At 41.7% G+C, this 22,145-nt stretch overlaps 1 protein-coding gene and 1 long non-coding RNA gene across 5 annotated transcripts in view; one reads left to right on the forward strand and one right to left on the reverse strand.

Annotated features, from left to right (window-relative positions):
• Nucleotides 1-1,555, forward strand: part of LOC138739185 (phospholipid scramblase 2-like) — a 63,963-nt gene extending 62,408 nt beyond the window's left edge. For all 4 annotated transcript variants that reach the window (XM_069890747.1, XM_069890746.1, XM_069890744.1 and 1 more), the window contains 2 exons: nucleotides 236-327; nucleotides 1,275-1,555. In XM_069890747.1, the coding sequence (XP_069746848.1) occupies nucleotides 236-295 (60 nt within the window). In that variant the 3' untranslated portion in view covers nucleotides 296-327; nucleotides 1,275-1,555. The remainder of the gene's footprint in view (nucleotides 1-235; nucleotides 328-1,274) is intronic.
• A 712-nt stretch (nucleotides 1,556-2,267) lies between these two features.
• Nucleotides 2,268-22,145, reverse strand: part of LOC138739187 (uncharacterized) — a 40,167-nt gene continuing 20,289 nt past the window's right edge. The window contains exon 3 of the long non-coding RNA XR_011342074.1: nucleotides 2,268-2,869. This is a non-coding gene — a long non-coding RNA (uncharacterized lncRNA). The remainder of the gene's footprint in view (nucleotides 2,870-22,145) is intronic.

The following is a 22,145-nucleotide window of genomic DNA, read 5'->3' on the forward strand; positions in this document are numbered from 1 at the left end:
AGCACATTTAAGGTGGCCTAGGCTATGATGTTTGGTAGGTGGTAACAAAATCATTTCGACTTGTGATTTTTCATGTCAAGGAGCACCTGTGTGTCTGTTATAAATGTATTTATATTATGTACCTAGAGACATGGATCATTTTAATGGCTATGATATTGGCTAAGTTTGAAACATTTCTAAATTTTACAAGCAATAGAACAATTAATAGTAAACATTGATCACAACTTTTCTTCAGGATTTTATGTACTTCGAGCAAAATTCTGGAGCACGTGGAGGAGCTTGGCGAATGCTCTAGTCACCGAATATTGGTGCTTAGTCAGAAAGATGGTAAGATTTAGAAGCTTTGTTTTCTATGTTGAATTAAAGCTATTTGTGATGAACTGTGACCTCATTGTAAATTAAAAAAAAACTAATTTACTATAATAATTGCCTTTTTAAAGGACTCTTTTAATGTTTTGAAATTGAGAAAGCTTCAATAAAATAATTCTGCAATTTGTACACCAAAGCACACAGCATTTGGGGCAAAATGCCTGACATACTTTTTTTTAAAAACATCAATTTTCTGTTTGCTTTTTTAAAAACAAAGATGCCAAAGGGAAGGCAATTGAGAAATTGGAAAATGGAGATCAGAATAAAATGGGGTTGACTGTGGTTAGTGTATAGAAATAAAAGATGAATATTGTTGCCTGATTTGTGAATGTTATTTCTTATAATTAAAATGTAGTTGAATAAATTTTGATTGGGAAAAACTCCTGGATTGGCTCTAATTAAGCAATGACCTGCTGCTATGTGCTTGAATTCCGACTCTGACAGACTTGGGTTATAGTCATCATGTGTTGCCATGTATGTGTCCTGTGAATGGTGTAGCTCAGAATTAGTGAGGTGTTCTCCAGTTTGGAAATGTTGAACTTTTCATGTGGCAGCTTGGCTAAATCTGATCCAGTGCTCTCACATGCACATGCACATCTGTACATATGTAAATAGCATTGAGATATTGGGTATCCATAATGATTTGGCCAATTTTTGCACTTGTAGAACCAAGGGGTACACAATAATACGAAATATCCTGAACAGTAAATTGCTGCCATTATCCAGCAGAGCCTAGAGGAGTTCAACTATCCTAGTCTGTGAAACATGTCACATTGCATTATATTGCCACTGAAACAACCAACATTATTTTCTTGCAAATACATGTGTTGTTACTTTATTGGTAATTTCAAATACTTGTTTCACAAAGGGATATTTTCTCCAATGTTTTGTTTTTTGTCATACAGATACTTCAGTAAGGATATGGCTGATACCCAATAACGTGCCTAACTCAATTTCAGCATGGATCAATAGGAATGAAAGGAATTGACTAATATTCTTTTGAGAGTTTGGTGTTATTTATCTGCAGCAATGGTAAAGTTTATGCTCTAACAAAGGTAAAAGTGTGCTTGGTGTCACTTTGAAATGTGGATTTACTTGAAACAATTTTATATCACATGCTTGTGATTTATCAGTGTATGTTATATTCGTACTGTTAGCATAATAAACTTGTATAATATCCTTGAAATTTCCTTGAATCTGTCCTTTGATACTATAATTTGAGCAGAGTGGAAAGCCATGATGTAGATCATTGAGGGGGGTGGTGGTTTCTGTCAGTGTAGTTAGAGGGGTTGCGTGAGACCAGATCCAATCTGCATGTTAGGCACAATATGTCGCCCATTATGTCCTCAATGTTAGAAAATTATATCCATTTGTGTCAGACCTCACCTTGAATTGTGCAGATATTTAGATCTTTGATTTTACTAATTATATAATAATAAAAAAGAATTCTAATGTAACAGTCTTAAAAATGTTATTTATACTTGTGTCCTGCATTTTAGGAAATGATTGAAATACAGGAACGAATTCTTTTCATCCAAAATTCCCTAAACCGAAAACGAAACATTTTTGTGTTTTTGTCTTGGTTGCCCGAAGTACAGTTGACAACTTTGCAGGTCCACAATGAATAAAATGTTTTATTCTTGTGAGTGAATAGGGGGAAAAAAAGTTATTTGGTGCAAATCGTGAAGTGGACGGAGGCTGCCTAATTCCTGCTGTACGTCTCCTTGACATCCTCACAAAGCAGAGAGAGATTGATGTTGTACTCTCAGTCAAATGAAGTAAAGGAGGTGTTACACAAAATTTTCATGAAGTACCTTTTGTAGAATTCCTAATATGGATAATAAATGCAACATCACCAGAGCTGTCAACATCTGGGAACAAAAATGTTTAATGTTACCATACAGATTAAATGAATGACTTTAAAAGGGCAGTAGAATCATCCTTCGATCTCCTTAAGATCCAGGTAGTAATTTTAATTACAGAAATTCATGCAATTATGTTCCTCATTTGCTTTAAAGTTGGCTATTCTGGTATGAGATGACCTCACGAAGGGCTGTGTTTTCATATATTCCATTCAGCTTCCTCTTCAAATCTCATCTGACATTTGGTGTACAGGTATACCAGTTACTAAATGCGGTTAATACATTGGAATAATGTGATACAAGGATAAACCTCATTCCACATTTGCAAATTAAACTTTTAACAAACCTTTAATCAGACTGTTGTATCAATGATTGGAACAGAACATTCCTATTGAAAGGAACTTCACATGTTCTGGTAGCCATCTCCAGCAATGCTTAGAGTTGATGTTACAACTAGTTTTTAAAATACTACAGTTAATATAATCAACACTGAAACCAATTAGGATGGAGTGACTATAATCGTACTTCTCAAATGGATGGCAGGTTTTGTGGCTGAGTAAATTGCTTTGAATCCATGGTAACTTTTGCAGATACATGTCATCCGAAAATGTAGTGGAGTAGATATCCATCATGGGGACCTGTTGGAAAAGAAAACCAAGAAGAGGATACAGCTGGCTGCCAGCGGCTATCAAAAATGTATTCTTGAGAATGGTTGTATTCTTGATTCAAAGTCTGAAGAGATCCTAGATACTATTGATATTTTTTTTTTGCAATCCTAAATAATCAATTTTCAATAAATGTCCCTGATATTTAATGAACAATGGCAACTGATATTTTCTCAAATTAATAGAAAAATTATGAACATTTTAAATTAAAATATCACTTTAGTGTAACACAGGGATCAGGAAATTGTAGTTTTGTTCACATTTCCTTTATCTTGTATTATTGAAAAGACTGCCACCACTTTTTGCTGTAGCTCAAACATCTAGCAAATATTTATGTTCAAACCTCAGTGGCGAGAACCAATACGCTAATGAACAAGAAACATTATCACATTTGATGTTGCCTACTGAGCAGCTCTGGGTTGTTCCCCTACCCAAGCCAAAAAAAATCAGTAAAACCATCAATCTGAAAATCAATAAAACTGAAGATGCTGAAAATCGGAAAATAAAACAAAATGTTGGAAGCCCTCTTTTATGTTGGCAGCATACAGTAGATGTTTTTTTTTTAAAAAGTTAACATTTCACGTCAAAGATGGATGAAGACTCAGAAATTATTTATATGCATTTTCCAATATTATAAAGCAATTGTTAATTGTATGGAAAAACTTTTGCTTTTGGAATGGAACAAAAATAAAGGAATGTAATGACAGTATTTGGAATGAATAGCATTTATATCGATCTGCCAATAGGGGGACACAAAAGCTTTCTTCCAGTGTCACAGCTGGATTATTTCCATTCATTTTCCATTGAACCATTGTATCATACAGTGCTTATGGCATAATTACTTTAGCATTACTATTAGTCTGGAAGTTTTAATTTAACTTGCCATTCTTGGGACTTTAGTGATGGACGAGCTTGCCTGATATTTTAATCTTCTTTGGCTTGGCTTCGCGGACGAAGATATTTTAATAATGCTTAGACAAATGCCCAATTCACTTTTTAATGTTTTTTAAGGGTGGCACAGCTGGTGCAGCAGTTAGTGCAACACCTTTACAATGTCAGCGATCAGGAATGGACCTGGGTTCAAATCTCACACTGTGTGCAAGTTCTCCCCGTGACTACATCGGGTTTTTTTTTCCGGGGGCTCCAGTTTCTCCCACCCTTCAAAAATGTACCGGGATGTAGGTTAATGGGGTGTAATTTGGTTGGCACAGACCTGTAGGGCAGAATTGGCCTGTTGTAGTACTGTAGTCTAATTTTTAAAAATGTACATGTTGCACAGTATAACTTTTTTCAGTGAAGCAATTAAGTTTCAAGGGAGCACTGGCAACAGAAATGGGTGATGTTAAAGAGAACACATGAACTTGAGGCCCTAGCAAATGGACAGGGAGTGTGGGAACTGGGGCCCAAATAGGTGATGAGCAGTGTGGGAACCAGACCCCCATAAGTGCAAGAAATCCTGGAAAACATCATCTCACGAACCTGATGCTGATCTATCAGTTTTCTGATTAGTTGATATCAGATTGTCGGTTTTCCCTTTTGTATTTTCACTTACCCTTTGATCTTGTGCTCTCTCACCTACAGAATCGATGCTCTGAATTGGTCTTGATTTTAAAGTTCTCATCTTCTTTATCATCTCTCCATGACCATGGTCCTCCCTATCTTGCACTGCCTGTTGAAATCCATGAGCTCTTTTCATTCTTTTGCACATCTCTGATATTCATTAGCTTCATTGGTCGTTGGGCTTTCTGGATCTCTCTTTTCTCTGTAAACCTGTTCATCTCCAGCTCTCTGTCCCTCTTTAACCACTGCACTAACAGTGAATGCTACATTCTCCCGGTGTCTGCTTGGGTTTCCTCCCACCATTTGAAATGTACTGGGGGTTGTAGGTCAATTGAGTGTAATTGGGTGGTATGGGCTGAAATGGCCTGTTATCATGCTGTATGCCTTTTTTAAATTGGAATTTTAAAAAAATTAATCCCCTCCTTGAAATCTAGCTTTGACTATTTCTAGTCACCTAAAATGCCCTTGTATATCGCTATGGCAAGTGTTGTTTGATTCATTCAATTGACATGTCTTGAGAAGTTTTAGTGCATTAAAGACTTTGATGATTGCTTTTAATGAACTGCTCAGGCCATAAGGTATTTTCAAGCAGGCGAGGTTCTTCACCCGTGTGACTAAAGATGTACCTTTCTGAATGTGCTGTGGCCAGCTTCTAGTCGCCAATTCTGACCCTTCTCGGGGAAGGATAATCAGCGGAGCGCTGCGCTCTACCGCCTAACCTGAATGTACAGCCACTGCAAGCGGCTGGTTAGGGATGGGCTGATTATGGCGTCAGCCTGCAACCCATCTCACCCCTCTCCTCACTCACCCCTCTCCCTCCATGTCCCCTCAAGCCAGGGATGGGGGGCAGCAGGGGCTGTCGGGGGGGCCAAAAATCTGCCACAGAGCTGGAACTGTTCTGGGAAACACAGAGCAGTTCCAGTTGCGTGGGGGATTATGAATGGGTATTGTTGGCCATTGCTCTGCTGTGCATTTATGATGGGTGGCGCTACGGCACCAGTCGCCCTGCCTCCCTCGGCTTCGGAGGGCACTACAAGGCACCTCTTGATATGAATGTGATGCTGGAGCAGCCTTTTAGGGCTGCTGTCTGAAAAGAAAGTTTAAGTTTTAGATCCACTTGTGTAGCCGGCCTCCAGGCGAAGGCCTGACATGAAATATAGACTAACTACTGCTGTTGGTTCTCACTATTCCCTTAACTTTTCCAACTCTGCAAATGTAGTGAGAATGCTTGATGTAATCTCTCATCATTCCTATTGCAGGTCTTTTTTTAAGAAACAAATTAAAAATAAAACTGAACTACATAAAATATTTTGGGAATATCACTATTTTTTTAAATTGATTTTTAAATGCTGCTGGAAGTTGGGGTTTAGAATTCGTAATGCAAGTATCCTGGTAACATTGACAATTCTTAATGCAGGTGCTCCTCAAATTACAATAGGGTTATGTTCTGGCAAACCCATCACAAGTCAAAAAAATGCACTTGTAGTGGGCTGTCAACCACGTCATGCTCAAAGTGGTGACCTGACACCGGGACCCACGGCCTACATCACTGGCAGAGACTGGCTGCTATGTAGCCCATCTGGTTGAGCTAGGGAAGCAGCCACACCTGAGGATGAGAGGGGCTTGCTGATTAGCCGCTCTCCGGATGATGCTAAACAACCAATCCTGGGAAGCAGATTGTAATGCCACCAGTTGGGGGTGGGGGGGGCCATGATGATGTCAGAGATGGGCTGGTGAGCCCTTTATGAGCAGAGCTGCCAACACAATAAAGCAGAATTGAATTCACTCCTGTAGTGTGTTGCTCTTCTTTGAGCATGACCTCTCCAGTGGTAGTAGCCACTACAGTGGTGATCCCGACTGGTCCAGATGGCATCGTGGACCTAAAGAATGAGCAACCAGCCTGCAATCAATGTGGCCTCATTGAAGCTGCACAGCTTCTGGATATCACAGCCATGGGTGTGGTTCCAGCATGCTGAGGTGCAGTTTGCAACACAAAACATCACCGCCAACGATACCCAATACGGTTGGCACACTTGAGCAGGACATGGCAGCACACATAACTGACTTTCTCCAGAAACCTCTGGAACAAGGGAAGTATCAGGCCATCAAGCTACTAACCCAAGCTTTTGGGCTTTCACAGCGCGAGCGTGCAACCCATCTGCTACACATGGATGGTTTGGGGGACTGGGCCCTATCTGTCCTCTTGAACGATATGCTCACCTTGAATGATGGTCATACCCCTTGTGCTCTATTCAAGCAAATTTTTTTGGAGTGGTTACCCGAGGACATCAAGCTACTCATAGCCAAGGAGAACTTTGCTGAAAGGAATCTGCCAGAGCTGTCCTGGTCTGGGTGGAAAAAATGGATACCTGCGTTTTTTTTAGACCACGTGGCCTCTTATCATCAACATTGGCCTGCCAGAAAGCTGCTCGACAGACCAAGCAGCAAGTCTTCCTCCAAGCCTGCAAACTCTACTGAGCCGTATTGTTTCTATCATCAGTGATGGGGTGCGGAGGGCCCGCCAGTTCCAATCTCCCTGCAGGTTCCTGGGAAACACCAACGTCGGCTGTCATTAGTGGCTGCGGCGGATGGCCTACACTACAGTCTTCTCCACATCCAGGATACAGCATCAGGCTGAAGCTTCCTGGTCAACACCGGGGCCAAAGTCAGTGACCCCCCTCCCCCCCCCCAACTCCAATGCATGCCACCAGAGTTACAGGCCAACAATAACTCTTCAATATAGACTTATGGCACCCATACTATCCCTTTCCATTTGGGCAACCAACGCTTCACTTGGTGATTTGTCTTAGCAGACATCCACCAGCCTCTCCTCGAGGTGACTTCCTGAGGGCCAAATCCTTACTAGTCGACGTCAAGGGCCGCGGGCCTTTGACTCTTGCACTGGAAGGCACCAAACTGACTGCTCCCCACCTACATTCAGTTGCAAGTCCAAGCAATGAGTTCTCCAAGATTCTAGCCAAGTTCCCTTCCATTGCGATGCTGCATTTTAACTCCACTGAGCCTGAACATGGGGAAAAGTATCACATCCTCACTAAAGGTCCCCCACTTCACGCCAGAGCACGCCGCCTCCTGCCAGATAAACTCAACCTTGCCAAGGAGGAGGTTTTTTTAAATGGGAGAACTCTGCATTGTCTGCCACTCCCAGAGCCCCTGGGCCTCCCCCCACCCTCCGCCCCACATGGTCCCTAAGGCATCAGGGATTGGGGACTATTGCCGGCTAAATGAAGCCACCACACCATATATATATATATATACCCATCCCCCTTATTCAGAACTTTTCCGCAAACCTACAGGGGACACAGATATTTTCCACTGTGGACTTAATCCATGGCTATTATCAGAGGATATCACAAAGACTGCCATTATTACACCATTTGGGCTGTTTGAATTCCTCAGAATGCCCTTCAGCCTAAAAAACGCCACACAGACATTTCAAAGGCTTATGGATGCTGTGGGCAGGGATTTAACATTCTGATTGCAAACCATGACCATGCCGAACACACCACTCATATCAAACAGTTGTGCCACAGGTTGGGTGAGTTTGGCCTGACAATTAATCCAGCAAAATGCCAGTTCAGGAAAGACTCAATTGACTTTTTAGGTCACAGGATCAACTGCCACAGGGCCAAACCAGTACCCGATAAGGTAAAGGTCAACAATAAGGGGACTACAAGAATTCACCTGCATGTTCAATTTTTACCGCAGCGGCAGCTCACACCATGAAACCTTTATTCTTCCTCATGACAGGTACGAAGGTAGTTTTGTGTAACCAAGAGGCATGATACATTCCAGGCAACAGAAGACGCCCTGACTAACGCTGCCCTCCCCTGACACCCTAAAATTCATGTTCCCACTGCTTTCATGGTGGATGCTTTTAACACAGCAGTAGGGGGAGTTTTGGAACAGTGGGTGAGTGGACACTGGCAACCTCTTGCATTTTTCAGTAGACATTTGCGGGCGCCTGAACTGAAATATAGTGCTTTTGATAGAGAACTCCTGGCATTGTACCTGGCAATCAGACATTTTAGATGCTTCCTTGAGTGCAGGAAATACCAAATTTTCTCAAGCCCCTTCCTCACCTTTGCCTTCACTAAGGTTTCTGACCTGTGGTCAGCCAGGCAACAAAGGCACATTTCAGAAATTTGTCAGAATCTTCTATTGATATTCAGCATATTGCAGAAAAATCCAAAGTGTTGGCCGATGCCCTGTCACGTCCCACGATACAGGCAGTACACACCTCAACATCGAGCATTGATTATAAGACTCTGGCTGAAGCAAAGGCAGTGAACAAGTACATTGACACGTACCACACTGTGATTACCAGCCTCCAGTTGGTGGACGTACAGCTTGGTCCTAGATGGCAGACCGTCCTCTGTGACACATCTACGGGTAAGCCTCGTTCCGTCATTCCCACTACCTGGAGAAGGTGCATTTTCAAGGCCATACACAACCTGGCACACCCTGCTATCAAAACAACCATCAAAATAGTTGCTAGTCAATTCATCTAGCATGGCCTCTGCTAAGAGGTCAGCCAGTGGGCCAGAAATTGTACATGATGTCAGGCCTCAAAAGCCCATACCCACACTAAAGCCCCTCTACAGTCATTTCAACTGCTATGATGCAACTTCAGCTAAGTCCATATGGATCTGGTGGTCTGCTACTTATCCTAGGATCTACCTGCACAACTGAGTGGCTGGGATTGGCGTTCCAGAGCATATAACCTCGAACTGGGGCTCCCAATTTACTTCCGGCCTCTGGTCTAACCTCGCTAACACCCGAGGTACTCAGCTCCACCATACTGCAGCTTACCACCTTCAGACCAATGGTTTGGTGGAGCAATTCCGTTGACACCTTAAAGCAGCTCTCATGGCCTGACTCAATGGCCCTAACTGGGTGGATGAGCTCCCGTGGGTATTCATGGGGATCCAGACCACTCCTAAAGAGAACCTAGAAGTTTCTGCAGCTGAAATGGTGTACAGTGCACTATTAGTGATTCTGGGGGAAATGCCTGGTCACTAATTTCACTGGGAATGATTCCCCTGCATCTGCCTTGTCCCGCCTGCAGGACTGCCTGGGCACACTCACTCCGACATAGCCAAGGCAGCATGGCTCATGGACGACATTGCAAATATGTATTTGTCAGTTGTGGGGCACACAGGCCGCTACTACAGACACCTTACGAAGGCCCATACCAAGTTATATGACAAAATACATCAACATGTCTTTTGGATATTGCTCAAGCCATCATTCCTTGACTCTGACCATCCAATACATGACCCATCCCCAAACCGAAGGGGCAGGCCTCCCAAGCACAAGGCCTCGGCTAGTGCTAATTCTGAGGGGTGGGGTCATGTAGCGGGCTGCTGACCACGCCATGCTCAAAACAGCAGCCTGACACCAGGAGCACGTGGCCTACAACGACGGCCGAGACAGGCACTTCGAAGTTGTCACTTGACTCAGCAGAATGTGACTGCAGGACCCCACTCTGATGGGCTGGTCAGCGGCAGCCAATCGGGTGGAGCTAGGGAAACAGCCACACCCAGGAATGAGAAGGGCTTGCGGATTGACCGTTCCCTGCATAGCGCTAAACAACCAATCCCAGGAAGCAGATCGTAAAACCACCAGTCGGGTGGCATGATGATGTCAGAGATAGGCTTCTGAGCTCTTTATAAGCAGAGCTGGCAGCACATTAAATCAGTGTTGAATTCACTCTCTTCTTTGAGCATAACCTCTCCAGCAGTGGCAGCTGCTATAAACTTACCATTTTTTAATAATTACATTTTAAATACGTTTATTCCATACTGTAAAAACCCATTAACATTCTCAACTGAAAGCACACTGGGCATGAAGAATGTATGAAGCATTGAACTAAAATTAATTGCTGGATGGTTGGGATGCTAAAACGACAGGGTCATCATTTTCACTTTCATATCTGCATATCTAAGTGCGGAAACAGATTGGAATTTGAAATTAAAAGTACAGATTTGAACCATCGTAACTTGAAAAATCCTAAGTCAGACCATGGAACATAGGAGCACACCTGCATTCTGAGAGTAAATCAAAATGTCACACGTTAAGTATTCTTTAAGCTTGGAGGTCAAGAGAGAACATCTAAGACTAATTAACTCAATCTTTCGATCAGGATTTCCACTGAATTGATTGCTTTCCAAGCTTGGCCCCCACAGGAATCTCAGATAGTTGCATTTTTGTGTTCTGTGTGAGGCCAAAATATCAGCAGGTTATTTTGTTCACTGTCATGTGTTGAAAGTGTAACTGTTGTCAGTTACCAACTGAAAATGCTGGAAACAATCGGCAGCTCAGGCAGCATCTGTGAAAAGATAAATTGTTAACATTTCAAGAACCAGACTCTATCAGAACTGAAAATCATTTTCATTTACTATTGAAGTCAATGCCACTTATATTTTAGGTCCAGCATCTGCTATTTGTCTTATTTTACATAAAGTGACATTAGTGCAGTTCAAAACACAGCATGCACCACAAGTTCCAACATTTAAGAAAACTCTATTGAAGATCAAATCTGAAGAAAAGTAGAAAATGTTGGAAGAAACAGAATTATCTTGTGTGTGTAAATGCTTTTCATCAACAGTGGAATAAAAAAATTAAAAGAGGAAAAAAGTTCAAAAGTAAATACATATGTGATGGATGAAAGGCAAGAGAGATTAAATGACAAAATCACATGCAAGGTTCTCACAGATTTTTGTCATTTTCTTTACTGCAAACTTTCTCACTTTTTTTCCTCTAATTCTACTTCATCTGCCATTTTTATCTTCTGTTTTTTTATCATCTTTAAATCTCAAAGATTAAACAGCTACTCCATTGTCCCTGTCAATCACTGATGTGTGGATGACTTTTCAACTTCAAGTTACCATGCAGTTGGATTGAAGCCATGAAGTGAAACAAGAAAGTTTGCTAATGCTGTGATTCAAGCCATGGTTTGCAGGGTTGGACTCCCTTCTCCCATTGTATTTGTGTTTTGCTAGAGTGTTTACTTATCTGAGGCGCCTGCAAGCTCACACCAAGACACAAGAGAAACTTGTCCATGAACTACTCTTTGGAGACGATGCCGCTTTAGTTGCCCATTCAGAGCCAGATCTTCAGCGCTTGATGTCCTGTTTTGCGGAAACTGCCAAAATGTTTGGCCTGGAAGTCAGCCTGAAGAAAACGGAGGTCCTCCATCAGCCAGCTCCCCACCATGACTACCAGCCCCCCCCCACATCTCCATCGGGCACACAAAACTCAAAACGGTGAACCAGTTTACCTATCTCGGCTGCACCATTTCATCAGATGCAAGGATCGACAACGAGATAGACAACAGACTCGCCAAGGCAAATAGCGCCTTTGGAAGACTACACAAAAGAGTCTGGAAAAACAACCAACTGAAAATCCTCACAAAGATAAGCGTATACAGAGCCGTTGTCATACCCACACTCCTGTTCGGCTCCGAATCATGGGTCCTCTACCGGCATCACCTACGGCTCCTAGAATGCTTCCACCAGCGTTGTCTCCGCTCCATCCTCAAAATTCATTGGAGCGACTTCATCCCTAACATCGAAGTACTCGAGATGGCAGAGGCTGACAGCATCGAGTCCACGTTGCTGAAGATCCAGCTGCGCTGGGTGGGTCACGTCTCCAGAATGGAGGACCATCGCCTTCCCAAGATCATGTTATATGGCGAGCTCTCCACTGGCCACCGAGACAGAGGTGCACCAAAGAAGAGGTACAAGGACTGCCTAAATAAATCTCTTGGTGCCTGCCACATTGACCACCGCCAGTGGGCTGATATCGCCTCAAACCGTGCATCTTGGCGCCTCACAGTTCGGCGGGCAGCAACCTCCTTTGAAGAAGACCGCAGAGCCCACCTCACTGACAAAAGACAAAGGAGGAAAAACCCAACACCCAACCCCAACCAACCAATTTTCCCCTGCAACCGCTGCAATCGTGTCTGCCTGTCCCGCATCGGACTTGTCAGCCACAATCGAGCCTGCAGCTGACGTGGACTTTTACCCTCTCCATAAATCTTCGTCCGCGAAGCCAAGCCAAAGAAAGAACTTATTCAACTTAGGTTTGAAATGCTAAAATTAGTGACATTTTCATGTAGTCTAGGATTCACACAAAGGCATATGATTATTCATGATCAGTTCTTTTCACAAATTCTTTTGAAGTGGCAATATTTTGATGTTGAGACATGCCCTGATTTAGAGAGGGCCTGACATTGTCACAAATGACAATGTTATAAGCATATGAAATACTTAAAAATTTTGTTAATGGAACAAAAATAAAGGAATGCAATGACACATTATTTTGAATAAATAGCATTTATCTTGATCTGTCAGCAGAGGGATACAACTTAGAACTTTCCTTCAGTATCACAGTTTAAAAAAACAGCAATGAAATGCAAGAAAATGAAACATTTTGTATCGCAAGTCTGAAGTACTTCAGGAAACAGATGATTCAGAGTTATTGAAAATTAAAACATGCTTAAGAAAAGTTGAGATTTTTTGTTGGAACTCCAATCTTCATCCCAACTTGATCTAAATTTGAATCAAAAGTGGGTAATAAAAATTATATAATGCTAACTACCCTCATCAAGGTAGCATTAAACACCCTGCTAAAACTGGACAATGGGAAAGCAAAGGAAAAACAATCCAGTGGCTGGGCTCACATCACATACATAGTTCACGATTGTTGGACGACACAAGTCTCAGTGCCAGGATATCACTGCAGATATTACTCGAACTCAGCTACCAAGAAGGGCAAAGGTAGCATAAGTATGGAAAAACGACTGTATGGTCATCTCCTCATTCTCACCTAGAAATATACAACTGTTACTTCACATTGGTGGGTCCAAATCCAGGTGCACTCTACTTGACAGCATGGTGGGAGTACTTTCATCAGAAAGACCACAGTTGTTCAAGGAAGCAGCTCATTCCTAGTTTAAGTATTCAATGTAATGGTCAATAAATGTGCCTGTACCACTCATGTCCAAATCTTGAAAAATGAAAGATTAAAAATTCTATTGAGGTGGAAGACGCTGACAGTGATTTCTGTGAATTAGGTTAATGTTGGAGAACAAATTGGGTCTAGTGATCACAACTCTATTAGCTTTAGGGTAGTTTTAGGGAAGAGCAAAGAAGGGCCTAAATTTGAGGTTCTGGATTGGAGAAAATCAAATTTTGAAGGAATGAGAATGGCTTTGGGGAGTATTGAGTGGGACATGATTTTTTTCAGGAAATGATGTAAATGAAAAATGGAGAATATTCAAAGAAGAAATTTTGAGAGTACAGAGTAGATATGTCCCAGTGAGGATCAAAGGAAAGGCTGGAAGTCATAGGGAGCCTTGGTTTTTGAGGAATATTAGAAATTTGGTTAGGAGAAAGAGGGAGGTGTACAAGAGGTATAAACAGCAGGGTGATGAGAAATTGAAAGAGGACTACAAGGAGTGTAGAAAAAATCTTAAGAAAGAGATTAGAAAGGCCAAAAAGAGGCACGAAGAGGCTTTGGCAGGCAGAGTAAGAATAAATCCAAAGGGTTTCTATAGGTACATTAAAAGTAGAAGATTAGTGAGGGATAGAATTGAACCCCTTGTAAATAGGGTAGGCTATGTGAAAAGTCAGAGGGGATGGGGAAAATTTTAAATTATTTCTTTTCCTCAGTATTCACTAGGGAAAAAATATATTGTACCAGTTGAAGTAAAGAAAAATAGTGGGGAGGTCATGAATTATATAAAGATAACTGAGGAGGTAGTGATGGCAGTGTTAAAAAGATAAAGGTGGACAAATCTCCTGGTCCGGACAAAGTATTCCCAAGGACACTCAGGGAGACTAGTGTACAGATAGTGGGGCCATTAACAGAGATATTTAGGATGTCACTGGTCACGGGGGTAGTGCCAGAGAATTGGAGGGTGGCTCATGTTGTTCCGCTGTTTAAGAAAGGGTCCAAATGTAAGCCAGGAAATTATAGACCTGTGAGTCTGACACCTGTGGTGGGTAAGTTGATGGAAAGTGTTCTGAGGGATGGCATTTACAAATATTTGGAAGAACAGGGATTGATAGGAAGTAGTCAGCATGGTTTTGTCAGGGGTAGATCATGCTTAACAAACCTTATAGAGTTTTTCGAGGGGGTTACAAAAAAGATTAATGAAGGGAAGGGTGTTGATGTTGTCTATTTAGACATTAGTAAAGCTTTTGACAAAGTTCTCCACAGGGGGTTAGAAAAAAAGGTGGAGGCATTAGGTATAAATAAGGAGGTAGTGAAATGGATTCAGCAATGGTTGGATGGGAGGTGTCAGAGAGTATAGGTTGAAAATTATTTGTCCAATTGGAGGCCGGTGACTAGTGGAGTTCCTCAGGGATCGGTCCTGTGTCCTCTATTGTTTGTTGTATATATATACGATCTGGAAGAATGGGTGGTAAATTCGATAAGTAAGTTTGCAGGTGATACAAAGATTGGTTGTATTGTGGATAGTGAGGAAGATTACCGTAGCTTAAAAAGAGATATAGGAAAGCTAGAGGAGTGGGCTGAGAAATGGCTGATGGAATTTAATATGGATAAGTGTGAAATGTTGCATTTTGGAAAGGTAAATCTAAATAGGTCATATACATTGAATGGTAGACAATTGAGGAGAGCAGAGCAACAAAGGGATTTAGGAGTTATGGTAAATAGTACCCTCAAAGTTGATACTCAGGTGGATAAAGTGGTGAAGAAGGCATTTGGAATGTTGCCCTTCATAAATTGGTCTATTGAATTCAAGAGTTGGGATGTTATGATGAAATTGTACAAAGCACTGGTGAGGCCAAGTTTGGAATACCGTGTGCAGTTTTGGTCACCAAATTATAGGAAGGATATAAACAAAATAGAGAGAGTGCAGAGAAGGTTCACGAGAATGTTGACAGGATATCATGGTTTGAGTTACAGAGAAAGGTTGAGCAGCCTGGGGCTTTTTTCTCTGGAGCGTAGAAGATTGAGGAGGGATTTGATGGAGTTGTTCAAGATTTTAAAAAGGACAGAGAGAGTCAACATGGATAGGCTTTTTCAATTGAGTGTGGGGGATATTCAAACCAGAGGCCATGGTTTGAGATTGCAGGGGGAAAATTATAAGGGGAACATGAGGGGAAATTTCTTCACGCAAAGGGTGGTTGGGTTGTGGAATAAGCTTCCGGCAGAGGTTGTTGAAGCAAGGACGTTATTTACATTTAAGGAAATACTGGATAATTACATGGAAGGGAGAGGATTGGAGGTGTATGGACCAGGTGCTGGTTAGTGGGACTAGGAAGGTGGGGATTTGTTCCGGCATGGACAAGTAGGGCCAAACTGGCCTGTTCTGTGCTGTATATGGTTATATGGTAATTAGATGATTGACAGTATTTCAGATGGTGTGTGGTTACTGCAGATGACATTGTATGCTGGACCTGAGCAAGGTTCAGTGCATACACTGCTTTCTCCAGGCCATCAATGTGTTTGGATGACAGGTTCCTTCTTTAAGTGTTAAATAATCTGAGAGCCATTATGTGGCACATGCCAGAGGTTGCTTCCCACCATCCTCTTCCCACACAGGGTGGTCATAAAAAAAAAGATAACTTTCAATAAAGTTCTGTCACTACCTCCTCATCCAACCCTCCCTCTCTACTGCTTCTCTTTTCATAAATTAGGTTCCCAGAGCAGGCAGACCCAAGTAACTCTGTCCCCATGAGAGATTAGGATGTGGCTGGTGAATTGGAAAGGGTTGTGGCTGTCACATGATAGCACTGCCCCCTACCTAGTCGGAGGACACACCAGCTACCAATCAAAGTTTGGTTCTGCCCCACCCATTAGTGCCCACCTTGCTGTTGTACCCATGTAAATTACCTGGGACTGGACTCACCAGCCTGCCTGTACTTGGCCTTGGGCTATTGGCACCAAGTCACTGGACTCTGTAAATGACCTGGGCTGGACCCTTCAGCATTATAAAAGTGCCATATGTTCTTCTTTTCACTCTCTCTGCCAGCTTGGGACTACTCTGCTTCACTCCAGGCCTAGAAATGTGGAAGGATACTGGAGAAACTGATGGTAAGATGTGCACTATTAAAAGGGTTGGAAGCATTTTATTAGTGTCCCTAATAGCATAGAACTCTGCCTGCACTGAGTCAAGGGGTGGTGGGGCATCATAGTGACTTTTCTTGATCATTGTACGTGTATGTGAAAATTCTGGTGTTGTCCTATACAATGGAATATATGGTACTCTTTAAGTTCTCTATATCTAATAATCATTAAAGTGAACTACTAGATATGTTGGACATTTGGGTAGATCTTCTCAAAATCCAGACCCATCAGAAAAGTGGACTGAAACTGCAAATGACCAACAGGAGACAATTACTATTGCTTTCTGTAGTTTTGATTGACTCCTATCATTCTCTTTTTGTCAAATTAGAAAGGAAAGCATGAAAATATCCCATAAGGTTGTGGAGAAAAAAAAATCTAGTTAGTTGTAAATTTCCTACTCACTGCTGCATGTACTGAGTGGAACTCCAGTCAAAAAGTATTGGCTCTCATCTGCCGAGTGACGAATTAATACTATTGTGTGTCACAAATCCCCTGGATCACTTGATCTTTTTTGCCCAATCAGCTTCCTACTGAATTAAGCTTTTCAACTGCTTGCGTCATCTAACTCCAATTGCCAGTGCAGCCTTCAAATAAAATTCCTGTTGAAGTCTTTTACTAGCTCATGGAAATTCATGTCCATATTTTTTTTAAAAACGATGGTTTCTCCAGCATTGTGTTTTTCTTCCTCACAGACTTTCATGTTTTACTCCATAATTTTCAAGCCCATTTTTTCATGGAAAGTAAGTCCCATTTTTTTTAATGGTTCTGAAATACTGCTATAATTTTATCTGACAAGCATTTCTACTGAACATCATTTTATCTCCACTTGGTGACAAACAGGACAGCCTTTTCAGTATTTATCTGAATGAGCTCTGGCGTTGTATCTTTGTGGTTTGACAATGTTCAGAGAGTTGATGAGTCACTGATTCATCTATAACTATAAAATGTAAAATTGTTAAGCCACATCTTTATTAACTGTGAAAGTGGAAACTCTGACATATGACAGTGCAGATAACTGGGGAAAAAGGTGAAGGGAGCTTGAGGTCTTTATTAAGATGAGAAAAAAAGGCTCTGACAAAGGTTCACTTCTAAATTAAGAAATAAAGGCCAGGAATTGAACATATCTTGAAAAGAAAATAGAATTTAGAGGAATAGGATGATTCTTTGAATATAATTCTTTGTAATTCTTCTCTCCAACTAAACAGATTTTCATTACAAGATAAGGTAGGATTTATTAGATGAAATGGTGGTATGTTTAAATTTGCTGAAAGTGGAATCTGACTCTGAACTATTGTGTTCCATGTGAGTGAGGAAACAGGTTTTGTTTGTTTCAAATGCAAGGACTCTGAACACAGTTTTGGTAGTGAAGGATTTTATTTACAAAAGGCAAGTGTGGGAAATGGTAACTGATGCAACACACACACACACACACACACAATTTACAGCAACCATGAGAAAGAAATATGGACAATTAATAATGAATGTGAGAACAAAATATACACATACACATACAATGAACGATACCTTTTGAATAAGACAACCCCTCTGTCAAAACAAAATTGACATTTACCACTGACTAGTGGATGCTATTAAAAGCAAATCACAATATTTTTATAGCAAATTATCATTTAAAGGTTTAAATTCTATTTGGATATTTTAAAATAAGCCATTGCCAGCTCCTGTAACAGGCTGTTTAAAGTGAGACAAGAAAGTTTGGAGACACTGTGGTTGTAGTAAAAACACAATGAAATGCTGGAGGAGCACAGCCAGGCTTTCATTGTCCATAGGAGATAAAGATAGAAAGCCCTGCACCTTCTTCGAGGAATAAGTAAACAATAAGCAGAATGAGCAAAAATCAGGAAATCTCAGAATAGAGGCTGTGCTGGCTGGGGGAGGAGTCCAGACCAACAAAAGGTGTTAATTAGATATGATAAGGGGAGAGGTGAGAATTGATTATGTCTGTGTTAAAGGAGACAGGGAAAAGGGAGAGAGACAGAGCTGGGGGGAAGAAGTGAGGGGGGGGCTTTAATGAAAGTCAGACAAATTGATATGAAAGGCATCCAGTTGAAGGGAGCTCAGTAAGATGAGGTGTTGTTTCTCAAATTTGTGGCTTGTCTCAGTCTGGTAGTGCATGAAATCATTGATAGACACGTCAGCAAGGGAATGAGATGGAGAACTGAAATAGGCGACCACTGGAAGAGTCATGCTATTGTTGCTGACAGAACCAAGGCGCTCAATGAAATGATCTCCCAGTCTGCGCCCCATCTCCACAATGGTATCAATAGATGCAGTAGTTGACCCATGCAGATTCACAAGTAAAATGTTGCTTCACTTGGAAGGACTGTGGCCGCAAATGGTGGTGAGGGAGGAGGTGTGGTCACAAGTGGAGCATTTCCTGCGGTCATGGGTAGGTACCAAGGGTATGATTAGTGTGGAGAGAGGTGTGGACAAGGGTGTTATGGAAGGAGGAGTGGAATATATGTCTAGAGGTGGAGTTACGTAGAATGTGATGGAAATGGCAGAAGAGGATGTGTTGGATGCATAGGCTGGTTGGGTGGTAGTTGAGAACAAGAGCAATCCTGTCCTTGTTGCGTATGGGGGCAAAGAGGGTTAAGGCAGATATGTGGGTAATGGAGGATATGTGGTCAAGGTCAAGGTGATGTTGTTTGAAGAAGGAGGACATCTCTAATGATCTGGCAAGGAAGTCCTCATCCTGGGTGCAGATGCAACAGAGACAGAGGAATTAAAATAATGAAATGGAATCGTTACAAGGAACAAGGTGTGAAGAGGTATAGTCAAGGAGCTGTGGAAGTTAGTGGGTTTGTAAAAGAAGTTTGTCGTGAGTTTATCTCCTGAGATGGATACAGAGAGATTGAGGAAAGAGAGAGTGTTGTTAGAGATGGTAGTGGATTGTATAAAAAGGGGTGATGAGGTAGCATACAGGATGGAGATTGAAAACTTGGCTGAATGTGCACAAACAACAGCTTTGCACTCAATTTCACCATAACCAACAAACTTATTTTGACTTCAGGATGGGAAAACCAGAGGTGTATGATCATTGGGGGATCAAAGGTGGAGAGGGTGAGCAAAGTGTATTTCTTAGGAGTCACTATTGCGAAGGATCTTTCCTGAACACAACACACAAATTGCATCGTAAAGAAAGCTCGTCAGTCCCACTATTTCCTCAGGAGTTTGTGGAGGTTTGCAATGACATTGTAAACCCTTGCAAATTTCTACAAATGTTGTGAAAAATATGCTGAACAGCGCCATCAGGGTTTGGTATGGGGACACCAATGCCTCTGAGTGTAAAGCCCTGCAAAATGTAGTAGATTTTATGACATTATGGGTGAAACCCTCCCTACCATCGAGAAAATTTCCAGGGAATGCTGCCATTGGAGAGCAGCAGCGATCATCAAGGATCCAGACCACCCTGCAAACACTTTGTTCTCACTGCTACTATCACGAAAGAGGTACCACAAGACTCATACCATCTGGAACATCTGCTACCCCTCCACCATCAGACTTCGCCACATCAAACTCAATCAGTGACTTATTTAAGGACTCTTACATTTGCAGTTTATTTATTTTTCCTCTCTGTATCGGACAGTCAGTTTGTTTAGATTTTTTTATTTGTTTACATGTGTACGTTGACTCAGTTTTTTTTTGCACTGCCAGTAATTGGTAATTCTGCCTTGCCCATAGGAAAAAGAATTTCAGGGTTGTATATGATGTCATGTATGTACTCTGTCAATGCATTTGAATCTGAAGTTGTATGTTTCTAACTTGAGTTAAAGTTCTATGAGTGCTGAATGCCTTCTTGACCTGCAGGAAAACATTTATGAATGAGCCCACATAGAAATTTGGCAGGTTATTCAAACACTTTCATAAGGGGCTACAGTTAATAGTGATGAGTCACTCAGGGGGCATAGCCAGGTTTTAACATTGGGGGAAGTAAGCACATAAAAAAAGGTACCACGACCACAGTTCTCTCAAAGCTGTGTCCACGTGTACCACGTTTTGTAAACAGTTGCAGAAGAAATTAATATTTGCACATCACGACGCATACAAAAACACAAGTAGCCTAAGGAAGATACAATTTTAAAGGAAGCTCATAATTGTTATTTGTATTTAAAATCAAAACATATTAAAAACGTGTTATTTAACTATTTTACATTTTAAAAGGTTGAATCACCGAAGAAATTGTATGATGCCCAATTCTGAACCCTCCCCACAACCTACACCACGCTGAGGCTCCCGACACATGACTCCAAACCTTTCCCTCGACCCATCTGAACTGTGGGGCACAATTTGCATCAAATGAATTCTGTTTTTAAATAAAACAGTTTTCTTACAGCTCTCTGATTTACTTAGAGCATAAATCGAATATTATTTCGCGTCTTGAGTTCGTGACGATCCACGCCTGCACAGCATGCAATCCCCAATCCATGCCAGCTAATAACTGAAGGGCTGAATGTGCCAAGCCAGTAGGGAGCTTACACCATTGACACCCAATCGACTGGAAGGCATACCAGGAGATGGTAGATGTCATACTCTTAAGCAAAACACAATCCATGAGAGGAACTCAGCAGCAAAAAAAATGGATGTTTTGAGCCGGAGCTCCAATAAATGATGGTCTGAAAAACCATTTGTCACCAATCAGCGATTGCTATAACCAATTTGCTACTGGGCTCCCCCTCCCTTCTGGGCTCCTTGGCTTGAGCCCACTCAGCCTAAGTTGATGGTTAATCCACCACTGGTGAACACACAGTTCCAAAAAAAAGGCATCACTTTTGAACATATGTCCCCTGCACCCCACCTCCTTCCTAGCTATGCCACTGGAGTTGCTGATTGTCTTTCTAGGAAGAGACACTTGATTCTGATCTCTCTTTAATGTTCCTGTAAAAGGATAGATTATGAGCTGATCTATTCTCCAACTCTTCCCTGTGATAATACAGGATACTATCACCAATGTATATATTTGTATTATTTACATATAGTAGTAGTGATTGGCTGAGAGCTGTAGCCACGCCTACTGGCAGGTCATAAAAGGCTGCTCCTAACCAGACCTAGGGCAATCTGGACTGGTCGACCTCGATAAAATATGCTCCAGTCTTTTGCTAATAAAAGCCTTGGTTTGAGTCAACAAGTCTTTGAGTCATTCGACGAGCTACAATCCCCACTCCCCTGCCTTCTACCATAAGACCTTAAGATATAGGAGTAGAAATAGGCCATTTGGTCTGTTGAGTCCACTCTTCCATTCCATCATGAGCTGATCCATTCTTGCACTCAGCTCCACTCCTCTGCCTTCTCCTCATAACTTTTGAAACCCTGACTATTCAGACACCCATCAATCTCTACCTTAAATGCACCCAATGGCCTGGCCTCCACAGCTGTCTGTAATAACACATTCCAGAGGTTCACTAAAGAAATTCCACCTGCTCCCTCCATCTATCTTTGTATCATCTGCAAACTTAGCATCAAAGCCAACCATTCCATAATCCAAATTTTATCATACAATGTAAAATGAAGTGACCCCAACACTGATGCCTGTGGAACACCACAGATAAGT

The sequence above is a fragment of the Narcine bancroftii genome, chromosome 7 (assembly GCF_036971445.1).
Source record: "Narcine bancroftii isolate sNarBan1 chromosome 7, sNarBan1.hap1, whole genome shotgun sequence".
Classification (NCBI taxonomy): Eukaryota; Metazoa; Chordata; class Chondrichthyes; order Torpediniformes; family Narcinidae; genus Narcine; species Narcine bancroftii.